A 14407-nucleotide genomic window follows, 5' to 3' on the forward strand; every position below is an offset into this window, starting at 1 on the left:
AAGGCTAGTTACCTAGCGTAGCAATTTTCTATTAGTATTTGTATGTCTAGTGCCCATATGGTTTTATTCCAAATGTTAGTGTAATTGTGTTTATGCAGTATATAAGATGCTGCTTCACTCTCACTAATTCTAAGATTAGTTTTCTTTGTCGTTAGTTTTCAGAAATTTTATTATGCTGTATCTTACTGGATTTCACTGAGTTCATTCTATATCATGCACTTGCAGCTTCTTGCATCTGTGGTTTATGCCTTCTGAAAACCTTCCAGGCATTATTTCCTCAAATACTTTTCCATCCTTAAGTTCTTTCTCTTATTCTTCTAGGATATTAGAATGGCTATTATCATAAAGACAAGGAATAATAAGTGTTGGCTTAGAACTGGAGTAAAGAGAACACTTGTTCCTGTTTGTGGGAATGTAAATTGGTGTAGCCACTATGAAAAACAGTATAGAGGTTTGTCAAAAAGTTAAAAATGGAACTACCACCTGACCCAGCAATTCCACTTGTAGGTATTTATCTGAAGAAAATGGAAACACTAACTCAAAAATATATCTGCATCTTAATGTTCATTTAAGCATTACTTATAATAGCCAAGATGCAGAAGCAACTAAAGTGTCCACCAGTGGATGAATAAAGAAAATATAGTATATATACAAAAATATAGTATATATACACAATGGAATATTTTTCTGCCATAAAAAAATGAAATCTTGCTAGCTGTGACAGCCTGTATGGACCTTGAGGGCGTTATGCTAAATGAAGTAAGTCAGACAGAGAAATATAAATACTGTATAATCTGACTTATATGTGGAATCCTAAGAAGAATAAAAACAAAACAACCCAAGCTCACAGATACAGAGTACAGATTGGTGGTTGCCAGGGGTGGGATTTGGGAGGTTAGGCACAAACTTCAAGTTATAAAAATAAATAAGTCATGGGGATGTATGGTACAGTATGGTAATTACAGTTACTAATACTGTTCTCTGTATTTGAAACTTGGTAAGACAGTAAATCTGAAATTTCTAATCATAAGAAAAAAATTATAGCTACATATGGTGACATATTAATTAGACTTGTGGTGACCATTTTGAAATATATACAAGTATGAATCATTATGATGTACATGTGAAGCTAGTATCATGTTATATTTCAATAATATAGAAAAATATAGTAACAAATAGTAATAAATTTCAAAAATAGACAAAAAGATGTGATAATATATTTGAATTCTTACACATTTCTAAATCACTTTCCAGAAAGTATGTGCAAATTTATACTTGGTTTAGGATGATAATAAGTTGTGCTTCTCACCATCAATTATTATTTTCAATTCCTAACTGACTGGACGAACACGACTGTTGGATATTCATTTTTATTTCACCAACTTAGAAGCTCCCTGATCTCAGTGTTCCAAGTTTCTCCAGAGTTCAATCTCCAGCCACGCGACTCTCCTTAGTGGAAGTTGTGAGTAGAACTAAAAGTTCCGTCCCTCTAATCAGTTGGTCTTTCTGGTAACCAGCACGATCCTGAAGCCATCTAGATGCCCCACCCTGTTACTCCATTAGCATAAATTCGGTTTGATCAGAAGGGGCTCATTATGAATAACAACAAAAAAATTCTTATCAATCAGGAAATTCCAAGGGGTTTAGGATCTTTGTGCCAGAAACCAGGGGCAAAGACAAAATTATTTTTTTGGTGTTATGCCACGTATAGAAGCCATTAGAGTGCTTTTTTTCTAATTAATGAATGATTAAATTAGTTAATAAATTTATTTATTTACTTTGCTATAGTTTAGTAAACATTTTGGCACTTTGTTTTTGTTTACAGTGATATTATTTTCCAAGTGTACCTTTTTTTTAACTTGTTTTTTGATTTATTTACATGAATATATGTTGCATTACTATTAAAATTTTAAAAGACAAACATTTTGAAAATCTGAAACAAATTAAATACAATGAAAGAAGCTTATGGAGTTAAATCCATTTGTTTACAAATGACTGGTTATTGTTTAGCAATTTAGATTTTTGAACCATTTCCATTGTGAAATACGGTACTCACACGGAAAAATTGCAAGCTAAAAGTGGAAAGCTCAATGGTTTTAACAAAAATTCATTTACTCAACCCTCACTGAAAAAACAAAAGGACCTCTGCTATTACCCAAGACGGCATCCTCCCAGTTCCTCCTTAATCAGTCTTTTCCCTCCTTCTAAAAATAATTACTATCTAAATTATATGGTACTCCATTTCTTTCTTTCCTTTACATATTTAGATCTAAAACATGTATACATAGGCAGTTTTTAACTTCTTTATTGGAGTATAATTGCTTTACAATGGTGGGTTAGTTTCTGCTGTATAACAAAGTGAATCAGCTATACATATACATATATCCCCATATCTCCTCCCTCTTGCGTCTCCCTCCCAAGCTCCCTATCCCATGTCTCTAGGTGGTCACAAAGCACCTAGATGATCTCTCTGTGCTATGCAGCTGCTTCCTACTACCTATCTATTTCACATTTGGTAGTGTATATATGTCCATGCCACTCGCTCACTTCGTCCCAGCTTACCCTCCCTGTGTCCTCAAGTCCATTCTCTACATCTGCGTCTTTATTCCTGTCCTGCCCCTAGGGTCCTCAGAACCTTTTTTTTTTTTTTAGATTCCATATATATGTGTTAGCATGCGGTATTTGTTTTTCTCTTTCTGACTTACTTCACTCTGTATGACAAACTCAAGGTCCATCCACCTCACTACAAATAACTCAATTTCATTTGTTTGTATGGCTGAGTACTATTCCATTGTGTATATGTGCCACATCTTCTTTATCCATTCATCTGTCGATGGATACTTAGGTTGCTTCCATGTCCTGGCTATTGTAAATAGAGCTGCAGTGAACACTTTTCTACATGACTCTTTTGGAATTATGGTTTTCTCAAGGTATATGCCCAGTAGTGGGATTGCTGCGTGGTATGGTAGTTCTATTTTTAGTTTTTTAAGGAACCTCCGTACTGTTCTCCATAGTGGCTGTATCAATTTACATTCCCACCAACAGTGCAAGAAGGTTCCCTTTTCTCCACACCCTCTCCAGCATTTATTGTTTGTAGACATTTTTTTTTTTTTTTTTTGCAGTACACGGGCCTCTCACTGCTGTGGCCTCTCCCGTTGCGGAGCACAGGCTCCAGACACGCAGGCTCGGTGGCCATGGCTCATGGGCCCAGCCGCTCCGCGGCAATGTGGAATCCTCCCAGACCGGGGCACGAACCCGCATCTCCTGCATCGGCAGGCGGACTCTCAACCACTGGGCCACCAGGGAAGTCCTGTTTGTAGACTTTTTGATGATGGCCATTCTGACTGGTGTGAGGTGATACCTCATTGTAGCTTTGATTTGCATTTCTCTAATGATTAGTGATGTTGAGCATCCTTTCATGTGTTTGTTGACAATCTGTATATCTTCTTTGGAGAAATGTCTATTTAGGTCTTCTGTCCATTTTTGGATTGGGTTGTTTTTTTGATATTGAGCTGCATGAGCTGCTTGTATATTTTGGAGATTAATCCTTTGTCAATTGCTTCATTTGCAAATATTTTCTCCCATTTGGAGGGTTGTCTTTTCGTCTTGTTTATGTTCTCCTTTGCTGGGCAAAAGCTTTTAAGTTTCATTAGATCCCATTTGTTTATTTTTGTTTTTATTTCCATTTCTCTAGGAGGTGGGTCAAAAAGGATCTTGCTGTGATTTATGTCATAGAGTGTTCTATGTTTTCCTCTAAGAGTTCTATAGTGTCTGGCCTTACATTTAAGTGTTTAATCCATTTTGAGTTTATTTTTGTGTATGGTGTTAGGGAGTGTTCTAATTTCATTCTTTTACATGTAGCTGTCCAGTTTTCCCAGCACCACTCATTGAAGAGGCTGTCTCTTCTCCACTGTATATTCTTGCCTCCTTTGTCAAAAATAAGGTGACCATATGTGAGTGGGTTTATCTCTGGGCTTTATATCCTGTTCCATTGATCTATATTTCTGTTTTTGTGGCACTTAATTTTAAATGATCTTCAAAGGGATGACATATTACTTTATAATGTAGTCAGCACCAGTATGTTACTTTGTGATTACTTCATTATTTTTATGTGAGAATATCTCTTCCCATTCTGAGATAAGTTTACTATTCACTTCCATTTTTCTCTTATTTTTTCTTTCCTTAAAATATTATACCTCCATTTAAATTATTTAAATTTAAATGTGAGATAATTGTGTACTGTTTTACATTAGTCAACTAAATTTTCAATGGTACTAGTTTAAAATCATCTATTATGTTTCTTCAAATGTTTAACAAAAAGAAAAACAAACAAAGCTTAAACTCTGTTTTATTCTTGTGTCTTGAGAAAGGGCAAATTGTTAACAAGTATATTGTGCTTTTGGAAAAAGAATTAGGGAAGTACGCTAATGAGCAAATCAATATTTTAGTTTTATTACAATCAAATTAATTCTCTTTGTTGTTCTTATTATTCAGGATTTTCTGACCTGCTTTTGGGGTGTATTATTTGATTCTTTTCTCTTCCTTGTTTTACACAAATTATTGCAGAACAGATGCTGGCCTAACAAAGAGGTTAAGTAAGATACTCAAGTGTGAGTACACAACTTTAAATATCTACAGTAAAATTCATAATGAAAAATGACAAAAAGTAAAGCAAGTGTTCCTTTGATCAATAGAAATTTTGACCTTTAAGGCTTAAGATCATGACGCAGTAACCAAAATTGGTAACAATTACAAATTAAAAATCTTAAGTGCCCTCTCTCTCTCTCTCATACACAAACACACATACACAGACACTAAGACGCTCACACACCACATATAGAATCACGAAGAATTTGTGTTTACCTTATTTGGACCACACATGGTGCCACTCTTTACATAGGTATAATCATCTCGGAAGGTTACTGGTGTCGAATTTCTTAGATGTGCACTTAGACACACAATGCCTCCAAGGAAAGTATATTGAGTATCAAAATTTTTAAATGGCACTACTTCTGTACGTGTCCAGAGACAAACTAACTTTCCACAATAGATATCCCTGTAATATAACACAGAAAAAATTACCCATATGTCACTTAGCGACACAATATATTGTTTAAATAACAGTTCAAAACATGAGGATAATTCACAATGTTATTCAGAGCATAACACCAAAGCTATTCAGAACATACACCATCTTACTGGTGTGAGGTGATACCTCACTGTAGTTTCGATCTGCATTTCTCTAATGATTAGTGATGTTGAGCATCCTTTCATGTGTTTGTTGGCAATCTGTATATCTTCTTTGGAGAAATGTCTATTTAGGTCTTCTGCCCATTTTTGGATTGGGTTATTTGTTTTTTTGATATTGAGCTGCATGAGCTGCTTGTAAATTGTGGAGATTAATCCTTTGTCAGTTGCTTCGTTTGCAAATATTTCCTCCCATTCAGAGGGTTCTCTTTTTGTCTTATGTTTTCCTTTGCTGTGGAAAAGCTTTTAAGTTTCATTAGGTCCCATTTGTTTATTTTTGTTTTTATTTCCATTTCTCTAGGAGGTGGGTCAAAAAGGATCTTGCTGCGATTTATGTCATAGAGTGTTCTGCCTATGTTTTCCTCTAAGAACTTTATAGTGCCTGGCCTTACATTTAGGTCTTTAATCCATTTTGAGTTTATTTTTGTGTATGATGTTAGGGAGTGTTCTAATTTCACTCTTTTACATGTAGCTGTCCAGTTTTTCCAGCACCACTTATTGAAGAGGCTGTCTTTTCTCCATTGTATATTCTTGCCTCCTTTATCAAAAATAAGGTGACAATATCACCTCACACCAGTCAAAGTGGCCATCTGCAAAAAATCTACAAACAATAAATGCTGGAGAGAGTGTGGAGAAAAGGGAACCCTCTTGCACTGTTGGTGGGAATGTAAATTGATACAGCCACTATGGAGAACAGTATGGAGGTTCCTTAAAAAACTAAAAATAGAACTACCATATGACCCAGCAATCCCACTACTGGGCATATACCCTGAGAAAACCAAAATTCAAAAAGAGTCATGTACCAAAATGTTCATTGCAGCTCTATTTACAATAGCCCGGAGATGGAAACAACCTAAGTGCCCATCATCGGATGAATGGATAAAGAAGATGTGGCACATATATACAATGGAATATTACTCAGCCATAAAAAGGAATGAAACTGAGTTATTTGTAGTGAGGTGGATGGACCTAGAGTCTGTCATACAGAGTGAAGTAAGTCAGAAAGAGAAAAACAAATACCGCATGCTAACACATATGTATGGAATCTAAAAAAAAAAAAAAAATGGTTCTGAAGACCCTAGGGGCAGGACAGGAATAAAGATGCAGATGTATAGAATGGACTTGAGGACACGGGGAGGTGAATGGGTAAGCTGGGACGAAGTGAGCGAGTGGCATGGACATATATACACTACCAAATGTAAAATAGGTAGTGGGAAGCAGCTGCATAGCATAGGGAGATCAGCTCGGTGCTTTGTGACCACCTAAAGGGGTGGGATAGGGAGGATGGGAGGGAGATGCAAGAGGGAGGATATATGGGGATATATGTATAGCTGATTCATTTTGTTTTAAAGCAGAAACTAACACACCATTGTAAAGCAATTATACTCCAATAAAGATGTTAAAAGAAATTTTAAAAAAAGAACATACACCATCTTACGAAGTGCACCATATAAATTTATCTTTATATACTATATTCATCTCTCATTTGTATTAAGTGATTCTTTGCAGTACACACACATACACACCCAGTGCATTTGGAAAATGTATATTTTTCAAAATACGCACCGATAATTACAAAAACGACCATAACAGTTTCCAAAGTCATCTGTATGCATATTCACTTCTTGTGAACATAGAGCAGAAGCCCCCTTCGAAACTGAAAATATAAATAAAGTTTTTAATTACCCATCTTAAAAAAAAAATTAAAAGCATGGTAAATTTATACAAAGGCATTGAGACAACGAAGCCCAGGCAGTGTCAGCTACTATAAATATTTGGTGCCATCTACTGGCTACATATGAAGGAGAAACACTTGACTAAAAACTACCTACTCGAGAATAAAATTGTTATGATCGTCCAGAAACGATTAAGAAGTAAAACAATCATTTGCTCACTTATCTGTAATTCTAGTAGTCTACTCCATTTCCACCAATCACCTGAAACTTGACTAATATCCTATTCTTTTTGTCTCGTACTCACTAGATCTACTTTACCTCCTGACATAGGTCAAAGATGCTTTGTTTTGCAGTTTTATCTCCAAATTTAGATTTAAGCAATAATTATTATTATGGCTATAGGGTGCATTACTGACATAAGAAACAAATATAGCTTAAATATAAACCTCAGAAGAAAATACAACCATTACATTTTCCAAACAACTCCGCACACTGTTTATCTGTATCTTGGCATACTCCTTGATAGCAAAAGGCAGTCTTATTATTGCACAGTTCTAAATCAGCAGATTTCATATCAGGTACACAAAACTCAGCTATCCCATTGCAAAATTCTGGAAAATCACACATATCCGTGCTTTTCCTACATACATGTCCTCTTTCAGCTATCTGTGAGACAAAGAAAACCAAATATTTGTTTTTAAAGTAGTAAAACAAAATATACAAATTTAAATAGGAGGATTGTATTTGTAACTATCATTTCCATTATTAATACATTTGTAAGTATTTAAAGTTAAATTATGAATTTACTTAAAAGTTCTGCTGGAATAGATGAGAAAGAAGCCAAATGTTCATCAATGGATAAACAAATTGTCCTATGGACAATGGAATACGTTCAGCCACATAAAGGAATAGAGTCCTGGTTTATGCTACAAGGTGACTGAAACTTCAGAACACTGTATTTAGTGAAGAAAACCAGACACAAAGGTCATACATTGTATGGTTCTACCTATATGAAATGTCCAGAGTAGGTAAATCCCTAGAGGCAGAATGCAGATGGCTGGTTGCCAGGGACTGAGGGGAAGGGAGAAAGGAAGGCAAGTGCGTAATGGGTCGGGGTCTCCTGTTCGGATGAGGAACCTGCTATAGACCCAGGTCGAGGTGGTTGCACCACATTGTGAACGCACTAAATGCTACTGAATTGTTCACTTGAAAACGGTTAATTCTTTATTGTGTGATTTGCACTTCAATTGAAAACAATGGCTCTGGTGAAAGTTCTCATAGTTAAAATGCTCTGGTTATCCTGAATATTTACTTCAAGATAAATAGAAAATATTTGATATAAAACTACGTGTATTTGTTTTCCAGCTTTTGATTCTTGGGGACTAGTTAGTTGCACTCCTGAGATGTTTTAACTAACTCAGATGCCAGTCTTTGCCATGTTTCTAAAATGTTTCTTAATGGACATCTTTATTCTTTTTGCATTTCAAGTAATTTTCCTTTCAGGACTAACTCCACTTCCACCATGAGGAGTTTATAGCTGACATGAAACTGCTGCTGACGCAGGATGATAATCGGAACCCTTCTCCCTAGACACAGTGGTGGGAATTTAACTTAGAACGTAGTGGTGGGTCAGGGTTTCTGCCTCTACCAGGGGTGGAGATGGATGTTGGGAAACAGAGGACCCCTCTGCTCTTCTGAAACATCACACACTCTGGACTAGAAAAGCCAGGAACTTCAATGAGCTATCTGTACTGCCTACAGGAAAAGCGTGTTTGAGAACTGCCGACAAAAAGGCAAGGATATCCAACAGATGTAGAATAAGAATCCTGTTGCTCCTGTTCCAAACAAAGATTCACCTGAGCACAAAGCTAGACTCTTGCCTTACTTAAGCTTCATAAGTGTTTGTTATTCTTTGCTTGGCTGTTGATCAAGATACAACTGACCCATAATAACTGGTGTTATGCAGTACCAATCACAGTTTCTTAAATTTCCTATAGGAATGTCTGGGTACTGGCTAAAAACACATTAATCACTGTTATGTGTCAAAAAACAGCTGGTTAAACTATTGGTCTTCCATGTCTTTGCACTTGGACTTGTGTCCGTCTAAAATGAAAATTTATAAGAAAAAAACTGGATCAGATCACTAAATTGCAGACAAAAGTCAGTGGAAACTAGCCTAACTGGAAGTGGACAGAGAAGAAAATAGAAAGCCGTTGAAGCTTATGGCCACCTGTAAGAGAGCAGAGTGTAAGGCACATGTCAGCCTTTAAATGACAGCAAAAGCCAAATTCTATGCTATAATACATAATAAAATTAATGTGAACTAACATAGGACATTTAGCTGTTACCCTGAAGCCCTCCCTAGTAACTTATACTATGAATTTTCATTCGACCAAATGTAGCAATTACCTCTGTTGTAAAGAATTATCCTTTGAGATGTAGGCAGAGGGCAATGGACTGTTTAGAAAAGTCTGACTGCTCAGTTCCAGTGATTTGGAGACAAAGACTAAGATGAGAGCTCTGGTGAAGGAAAAGGCAGCAAGGTTTATTGCTAAGAAGTGGAAACCCTAGGCTGGCCTCTACATTCATGTGCCTTGAAACAAATGACCATTGACTTTAAAAACTAGCCCACCGGGTGAAAAAGAACGCGCATAGAGCAAAGTAAAATGATGTCAGGAGAGATTTCATGGACAGAGAAAAAACAAATGGCAGCAAAAGCTCTCATTACTCAGTCTTTATGTTTGTCATAGACCCCTGAAAGTGACACAAAAAAGGTGAGTCGCTAAGATGTAGCAATCCCTAGAAAAGAGATTTTACCCTGCCTCCTATCAGGTGTGGCTATGAAGGAAAGTTGAACGGAAAACTTCCCAAGGGAAGTCAAGGGTTCAGTCAGTCACTTCCAGGGTCTTGCCAAAGCTAATCTTCACTATTAGATATGCTACATATTGCTGACTATTTTATACGGATTCCTTTTCTGCTACTTTCAAAATGAGGCATTTTTATTTTTATTGTCTGTTTATTCAAATATTGCATGTCAAGTGTGTGTTGGGTGGCTTATTCATAATTTTGTCATAAGTCGTTCAATCATGAAGAGCTACATTCAGGCACGACCAAGAGGAACTCATAGCACCCAAATTATCTGGAATTGTTCTTAAATGCAATAAGAGGATGGGTCTTGAGCAGAAATTGAAACAATACAGTAAGAGGCAGCACTACGAAAGAGGTTGAAAAAGATCTAAGGACCTTCTCTCAGTTCTGAAATTAACTGTGTATGAATCGAGTACATAAAGTAATATAATTTGAAACATGAGTAAAAATAAAAGCGGGAAAAAAAAGCTACAAAATGCACCCACAAGAACGCAAAAATTTCATGAAAGAAAATAAGGCAATATTTTGAAAACTTACCTGACAACTTTTTCTGTCACAGCATGGTCCTGTACCACACTCTGCATCTCCAATCAGAGAACATGTTACAGCATCACAGCTTTTTATGAGAGCATTGCTAAAAAGCAAATGCAATCAATTTAAGAAAAAGGAATTTTCAATCAAATAAATCATTTTATTTATTGTCATAATATACTAAAGTATGTCTCTAAGTTAATTACAATCACAGTATAATTTTTACTTCTGTATCTATTTTTAACACCACTTAATATATATATCTGAACATAATATATTTTGATATAGAAAAAAAGATGGCAATGAAATTATTCACAATTCCATGCTCAAGAATTTGAACTGTTAAAAATGTAATGTAATTTATTTTAATCTTTGTGTTCATAAATATAGGAATTGTAAATTTTGAGATTTTTTTTCACTTACTACATCGTAAGTAGTTACCCAACTTATCAAGTCTCTTCAAGATATCATTCTGTGAATATACAATAATTTTTGGATGTGACAAAATAGAGGTTTCTAAATTACAACAGCATATTATGTTGTAAATGACATTTCAAAGAAATTTTTTGTCATTTTTTTAGCTCTAAGATTGTATATGAAAGATTGATTCTAGAAGTTATTAGGTCAAAGAATTTAAAAATATTAAAGGCTCTTCATAATATACACTATTTCCTTCCTTCTATATAGTTATCTATTCAGTGTAAGAGTGATGTTAAACAAGACTGATAATATTTTAAAATAAGTAAAGCTGTGACAAAGTGAAAGAGTGGCATGGAACATATATACACTACTACACTACCAAACGTAAAATAGATAGCTAGTGGGAAGCAGCCACATAGCACAGGGAGATCAGCTCAGTGCTTTGTGACCATCTAGAGGGGTGGGAGGGAGGGAGACACAAGAGGGAAGAGATATGGAAACATATGTGTATGTATAACTGATTCACTTTGTTATAAAGCAGAAACTAACACACCATTGTAAAGCAATTATACTCCAATAAAGATGTAAAAAAAAAAAAAAGACTCTTCTTGGCCTATCGAAATAAAAATTTAAAAAAATAAAAAATAATAAAATAAGTAAAGTGTATAGGCACAAATTACTAAGTGTTTATATCTGTTTCAATTTTATTAGTTTTATTATTAATGTGCTGAACATTTTACATATCTGCACAATCTGATTTATACTTTTATGCATACTTTTTGTTGAAGTAATCTTCTGTTTATTTCCTTTATTTGTAAGCACTTTTATATTAATGATGTTAACTCCTAGCCACTAATATACTTTACAGTGTTTTACAATTTGTCATGACAATTTATTTCTATTTTGGCAGTTTTTTAAAAAAATTTGTTGTTATTATGATATTGTGAAATCTGACAACTGCCAACTTTCTTTGGGATTTGTTCTAAAAGTTTATGTATAAAACTTTCCTCCACCCTAACCCCAGTAAATATGTGAAGGTACAGTGTGTGTGTAAAAGTTTTGTTATATATATACATATATGTGTGTATATGTATTTTTATTTGACATTAAATATTTTGAATAGTATATTGTAAAAGCAACTATAATAATGTATCTTTTCCCCAAAAATTAAATTATCAGTTGTGTTTATAGAATAATAATTTATTCCTGATATTTTATTATACCTGGATACTCATATAATGTCCTATATAAAATTAAATATAATGTCTTCAATTACATCAACTGCATATTATTAAAGTATATCCCAAATTCTATTACTATATAACACCTTGTAATATTTACAGGAATCAGATGATATTCTTTCTTTTTTAATTTTCATGTTTCATTATTAAGAAGAATGTGTTATGCTTCACAATATAAATATTTTAATGAAAACTATCAAGAGAATTTAGTGAAGATGGAAGATTAAACACATAGTAAACATTAACATTGGGGAAAATAAAACAAAAATCAATGACGTGAAAGGGAAATCTCTAACACCTAGAATCAAAGAGAAAGCCTACTACAGTGCAAAACATATCTGGACAATACTCAATGTATAATGGAAACCTAGACTAAATACCAGGCTTAGAAATTGGCCTTTTATGACATGTAGTTTAAAAATGGAATTCCATCATGGGACTGGAAGCGAGGGCTTTGTAACATAGGTAACTGTGGTTTATCATTGAGAAATTTGAGAAATCAAAGAACATTCTTTTACTCCTAGCTGTCCAAACATTTTATCAAATGTTTCTTCAATATTTAATATCTTGTAATTTTTATCTGTTACTTTAATGATATATGTTGAAAAATACTGAAACATTTCTCTATTTCTGGAATAAACACCATGAGCATACTCTTTTTCAGATATTTATTGGTTATTTGATAATTTTGACTTAGGCATTTTGCAGGTATTTTCCAAAATATAAACCAGTCATTCAAAGTAATGCTAAGCTGACTACAGGAGGAATCAACAACTTTCATTATTTAATTTTATTTCTATATACTTGCAAAATGCACTGAAAATTGAATTTTTTTAAAAAAAATATGCAATTTACAATAATATTAAAAAACATGAACTACTTAGGGTTAAATTTAAGTAATTACAGACACCTAAATAAATGGAACAATATACCCTGTTCATGGTTTGAAAATCACATTATGTATACTATTCAATTCTCCATAAATTCATCTTTAGATTTTTTAAAAAATTTCAAGAGTTTTTTTTTTTAGGGGGTGGGTAGAAATAGAAAAGTTGATTTAAAATTTTACATAGAAATATAAAGACCTAAAATAGCCAAATCTATCTTGAGAAAGAAGAAACTAAACATGAAGATACATTTTACCTGATTTTGTGCATTAGGATAAGGAGACCTGGTACTGGATAGATACGTAGATTATTGGAACACAAAGTATGTCATGAATGGTTTTTCAGTAAATGTACCAAGGGAATTCAATGGGAGAAGGACAGTCTCTTCAACAATTGAATACCTTGAGAAAAACATACCTTGATCCTTAACTTGCAAAGTGCTACAAATTACTCAAAATGGATCATACACATAAAAACTAAAATTTGTAGACTTCTAGAAGAACATTTACAAGGAAGCTTCATAAATTTAGGATAGATAGGCTACAAGTAGCATAATATATCAAAGAAGAAAATTATAAACTGGACTTCATCAAATTAAAAACTTTGACTCTTTGAAAGATGTCATTAAGAAAACACAAAGCTAAGCCACATACTGGGAGAAAACCTGGCAAAGGCTTGTGTATAGTTTATATTAAGAATTCCTGTAAGTATATAATAAAAAGACAAACAACCCCATTAAACTTTGTAAAATAGTTGAACAGACATTTTAAAAAGGAAACATATGAATGCCCAATAATCACATGAAATACTGTCCCATATAATTAGTCATCAGGAAAATACAAACTAAAACTGCAATGAGATACCAGCACAAACTGAAATGACTAAAATGAAAAAGACTGGCAGTAACAAAAGTGGTGAGGATTCAGAACAACCGCCACTGTTATACATAGATGGATGGAATGCACAATATTACAACCATTTTGGAAAGCATTTTGACACTTTGTTATAAACTTAATAGTACAATGAATGTGTTGTGACAGAAATTAGAAGTTTAGATATTTATGGGATTGGCTTGGATGAGGTAAGGGAAAACTGTCTGTGGTAATGTAAACGTTCTACATATTTTCCACATTTAATCAGGTATAGCATCACTCAAATTCAAAAACTCAGCAAGTCAGAAAGAAAATATAAATAAGTATAATGAAGGCCACCTAGACACATCATGAGTCTCTGTGCAGACAAGAAAAGACAAGGTCACAATGCCTTTGTGGATATAAAGGCAGATAGGTCGCATGGATCATCTGGCCAGGTATGATATGCAGAAGCAGACTTGTTCAGTAAAGTCTTCAGTGACAGTGAGGGCAAATGGTTTTTGACCACTGTTGTTGAGACTCCTGAAAGGTTCCATCAGTGGGAACTGATGGTCTTGCGACACGAAACAAAGTTTATTGGGCTTGCTGTTCACCCACCTATACTTTCAAGAAAATAAAAACTATTTCCCTTCTGCTGGTGGCCATAACTATAGATAGAAAAGTCC

The 14407-nt window shown here is 34.3% G+C and overlaps 1 protein-coding gene across 1 annotated transcript in view; it reads right to left on the reverse strand.

Moving 5' to 3' along the window:
* LOC101326121 (A disintegrin and metallopeptidase domain 3-like) overlaps window positions 1-14407 on the reverse strand; it is a 112945-nt gene that overhangs the window by 22607 nt on the left and 75931 nt on the right. Inside the window, 5 exon segments of the mRNA XM_033848745.2 lie at window positions 4864-5056; window positions 6814-6904; window positions 7394-7589; window positions 10329-10407; window positions 10409-10425. Of these exon segments, the coding sequence (XP_033704636.1) occupies window positions 4864-5056; window positions 6814-6904; window positions 7394-7589; window positions 10329-10407; window positions 10409-10425 (576 nt within the window).

The sequence above is a fragment of the Tursiops truncatus genome, chromosome 21, assembly GCF_011762595.2.
Source record: "Tursiops truncatus isolate mTurTru1 chromosome 21, mTurTru1.mat.Y, whole genome shotgun sequence".
In the NCBI taxonomy this organism is placed as follows: domain Eukaryota; kingdom Metazoa; phylum Chordata; class Mammalia; order Artiodactyla; family Delphinidae; genus Tursiops; species Tursiops truncatus.